Source organism: Plasmodium reichenowi, chromosome 13 (genome assembly GCF_001601855.1).
Source record: "Plasmodium reichenowi strain SY57 chromosome 13, whole genome shotgun sequence".
NCBI lineage: Eukaryota > Apicomplexa > Aconoidasida > Haemosporida > Plasmodiidae > Plasmodium > Plasmodium reichenowi.
The window spans coordinates 177,576-181,094 of NC_033658.1; the positions used below are offsets into that span (position 1 = coordinate 177,576).

A 3,519-nucleotide genomic window follows, 5' to 3' on the forward strand; every position below is an offset into this window, starting at 1 on the left:
AATAAATATATTAATTAAATATATATATAAATTATTTATTTATTTTTAATTTTACATTCTTTTAATAATTTTTTTTTTTTTTTTTTTTTTTTTTTTTTTTTTTTTTTTTTAAAACCATATTTAATAAATATCATTTAGTAATATATTAATACACCATAAATGTATATACTTTATTGTTTTATTTTTTATTTATTCTTTTTTTTTTATTTATACTTTTTATTTTTATTGTCTTCTCATATACACACTTCTATGACTATCTTTAAAATATATTCATTATAACTTTCAAATTGTCATTTGAATTTTTTTATATCATTACATACCTGTTATGCAAAAAAAAATATATTTAAAAAAGAAAAAAGAAAAAATATTTAGTAACTACAAATTTTTAACAAATAAGAGATGTACTATATAAATTAAAGCATATACGTGGTATATATATATATATATATAATATATTTATCTATTTATTTATTTATATATATATATATCCATGTCATATAAAAAAATACATATATAGGCCAAAAAAAAAAAAAAAAAAAAAAAGAATCAACACATATTGGTAGGTTCACATTGTTGTTAAAAATAAGGAAAAATTTAATATGAATGTACATAAAAAAAAAAAAAAAATTATCATGGTGTCATATTAAAATTAACATATTCATGTTAACACAATGTATAAAATTTCACATTTTTATTTATTATTTGATTTGATTTTATTTTATTTTTCTTTCCTATGATGAGATTAAATATTTCTCTATAGACTCATTAGACAAAAAACTTGAAAAAACAATATTCTCATCCTGTTGGTCCAACTTAAACCTTAAAAGAGCATGTGGCATAAGATTATAAAAGGAGAGACTTTTTTGAGGATCAAATTTACGAATTCCTGGAGTTTCATAAAGAAACCAGTTTTTTGAAATAATTGAATCATTTAAAAACTAAAAAAAATAAATAAATTATAATATATATATATATATATATATATATATATATATATATATATATATAATATATCTATGATAAATATTTAAAAAAAAAATTTTTTATTTTTTTATTTTTTTATTTTTTTATTTTTTTATTTTTTTATTTTTTTTTTTTTTTGGACGTACCCCTTTTACTGCTTCATTTACATCCCTTAACAACGTTCCAGATGAAAAAGATAATTCAAGAACGTAATCATCGGGAAATAAGATTTTTATTATCGTTTTTGAATAAACCTTTGCATTGGATATTTTTTCTAATTCTAACTTTGTTTTAGATTTGAATGTCTGTTCTTTACAAAAGTTCCTAATATTTGAAATAATATGAGAGAAATCTTCTTCATCTTCTGTATGTTCTGCATCTTCTTCATCTTTTTCTTGTGCATCTAACACGTTGTGGTGATTTTTTTTTTTTATTTTCTTATTATTTTCTTTGCTGTCTTGACTATCATTATAATTTTTTTTTTGTTTATATATTTTTGGATTTTTTTCTATTGGTTGGTTCATTAATTTTTCCATCTGTTCTTTTTTTTGTTTTAATAAAATATCCACATTATCATTCACATGAAATAAGTTTTTTTTTTTTTTCAATGTATCTACACACACAATATTAGATTTGAAAGGATCAAAATTTAAATTCGAAGAATCATCAATTTTAATAATATTCTTGGAAATATTTTTTAAGGATTCATATATACACAATAATAATAAAGTATCAACTTTTATCATAACATAAAAAATATATATTTCTACAAAACCTATACATAATAACAAATTTTTAATCTCTTCATATATTAATATTTTATTTTTCATTATATTATTCGTACTTTTTAATATTCTTGTATTTAATACATTTGGATTAATTAAAATATTTTTTACAATTTTGCATAGTATAGGTAGGACAACTTTTAAATTCTCCATAGGAATTTTTTTTAATTTTTCACAAGCATTAATACTGTTAATTGTTCTCGTTTTTTCTTCTGAATAGCTATATTCATTATTATAATTATCATAATTATTTGTATAATCATCTTGATGTGATAGATAAAATATATCTTCTTTATTAATATCCTCTGTTTGTTTATTTATCATATTTTCTAATATATCCTTATTATATTTTATTATAGAATAGTTGAAACCTTCTTTTTTATTCTTATTTGTATTTTCATAAACTCCTATATTATCTCTTGACATATTCATATCATTTATTAATTTAGATGATTTATTATGATCTATGTAATGTGATGAAGTTCTTTTATTATCATAATCGCAACTAACATTATTATTTATATTATTACTATGTGTTATGTTTTCTTTTCTTATATTTGTACAAAATGTATTTTGATTTATATGTTCTTTCTCTTCCTTAAGATTTTTTTTTAATTTCTTATTACAATTCAAAATTTGGTTTTCTTCACCGTGTAGGATTTCATCATATCTATTATCCACCATCATATTATTATTATTATTATTATTATTGTTGTTGTTGTTGTTGTTGCTGCTGCTGTTATTATTATCATCTTTATTTTTACCCTCATATGTTTTAGTATCTTCTTCTTTCTTTAGGAGTAGCTCCTTTTTTATCTCATCAACCAAACGAAGAGGCAATTGCAAATTATACCATTCATTATCATTTAAATTTTTTAAACTTTCTATAGAATCTAACCAATTATCCTCAACTATTTTTTTAATAAAAGGTCTCAGTTGTTCTTCCGTTTTGTTAATATTTTTTCCTACCTTCACAAGGAGTTTTACGACTTCATTTTCTTCATCCATTTTTTTTTTTTTTTTTCTTACAATTTATTGAACAAATAATAAACCCCAAAAAAAAAAAAAAAATAAAAAAAAATAAAAAAAAACACTTATATATATCTTAAAATATTATATATATATATTTATATATGGTATATTTTTTTTTTTTTTTTTTTTTCCTTTAGGGTACTTTCATTTACCCTTTTGTTTTAAAAAAAATGAAGATCTCTTCATTAATATTTCATAGTACAATTTTGTCTAATTATTTTTATTTATTTTTAATTTTCTCGTTTTTCATAATGAAAAAAAAAAAAAAAAAAGAAAATATGAATGATATAAATATTATAATAATTCATTGGTTTTAAAAAAAACGAAATATATATTAGTCCCCATGATTTTTTCTTTATTTTATAATATAATTATAATATATATAATATGTAATAACATATTTAGGAGTTTTACAAACATATGAAAAGAAGGATTTATTATTACTATATAAATATATATATAAATATATTGTGTTTGTATATTAATCTTGGCACGGTTATAAATAATAAATGAAAATAATACACAATATCATATTTATATATATGTATATTTATTTATTTATATTTATTTATATATATTATATATATGAATTTTCTTTTTTCTATTTAAATTTTATATAATCTCTATATATAGTACATATGTTAAAATAAATAAAAAGGTTCAAAGCTAAATCCTTTTACAAAAAAAAAATTATATTTTTTTATAAAATAATTAATTTTGATAATTGAATGAAAAAAAA

General features: G+C 18.0%; 1 protein-coding gene across 1 annotated transcript; it reads right to left on the reverse strand.

The window, feature by feature from the left end:
- Window positions 1–731: 731 nt before the first annotated feature.
- Window positions 732–2,756, reverse strand: PRSY57_1303400 (hypothetical protein; the record flags this gene model as incomplete). The annotated part of the gene is made up of 2 exons (XM_012908971.2): window positions 732–938; window positions 1,110–2,756. The coding sequence occupies 2 exons, from the start codon at window positions 2,754–2,756 to the stop codon at window positions 732–734; spliced, it is 1,854 nt and encodes a 617-aa protein (XP_012764425.2).
- Between the last annotated feature and the right edge of the window lie 763 nt (window positions 2,757–3,519).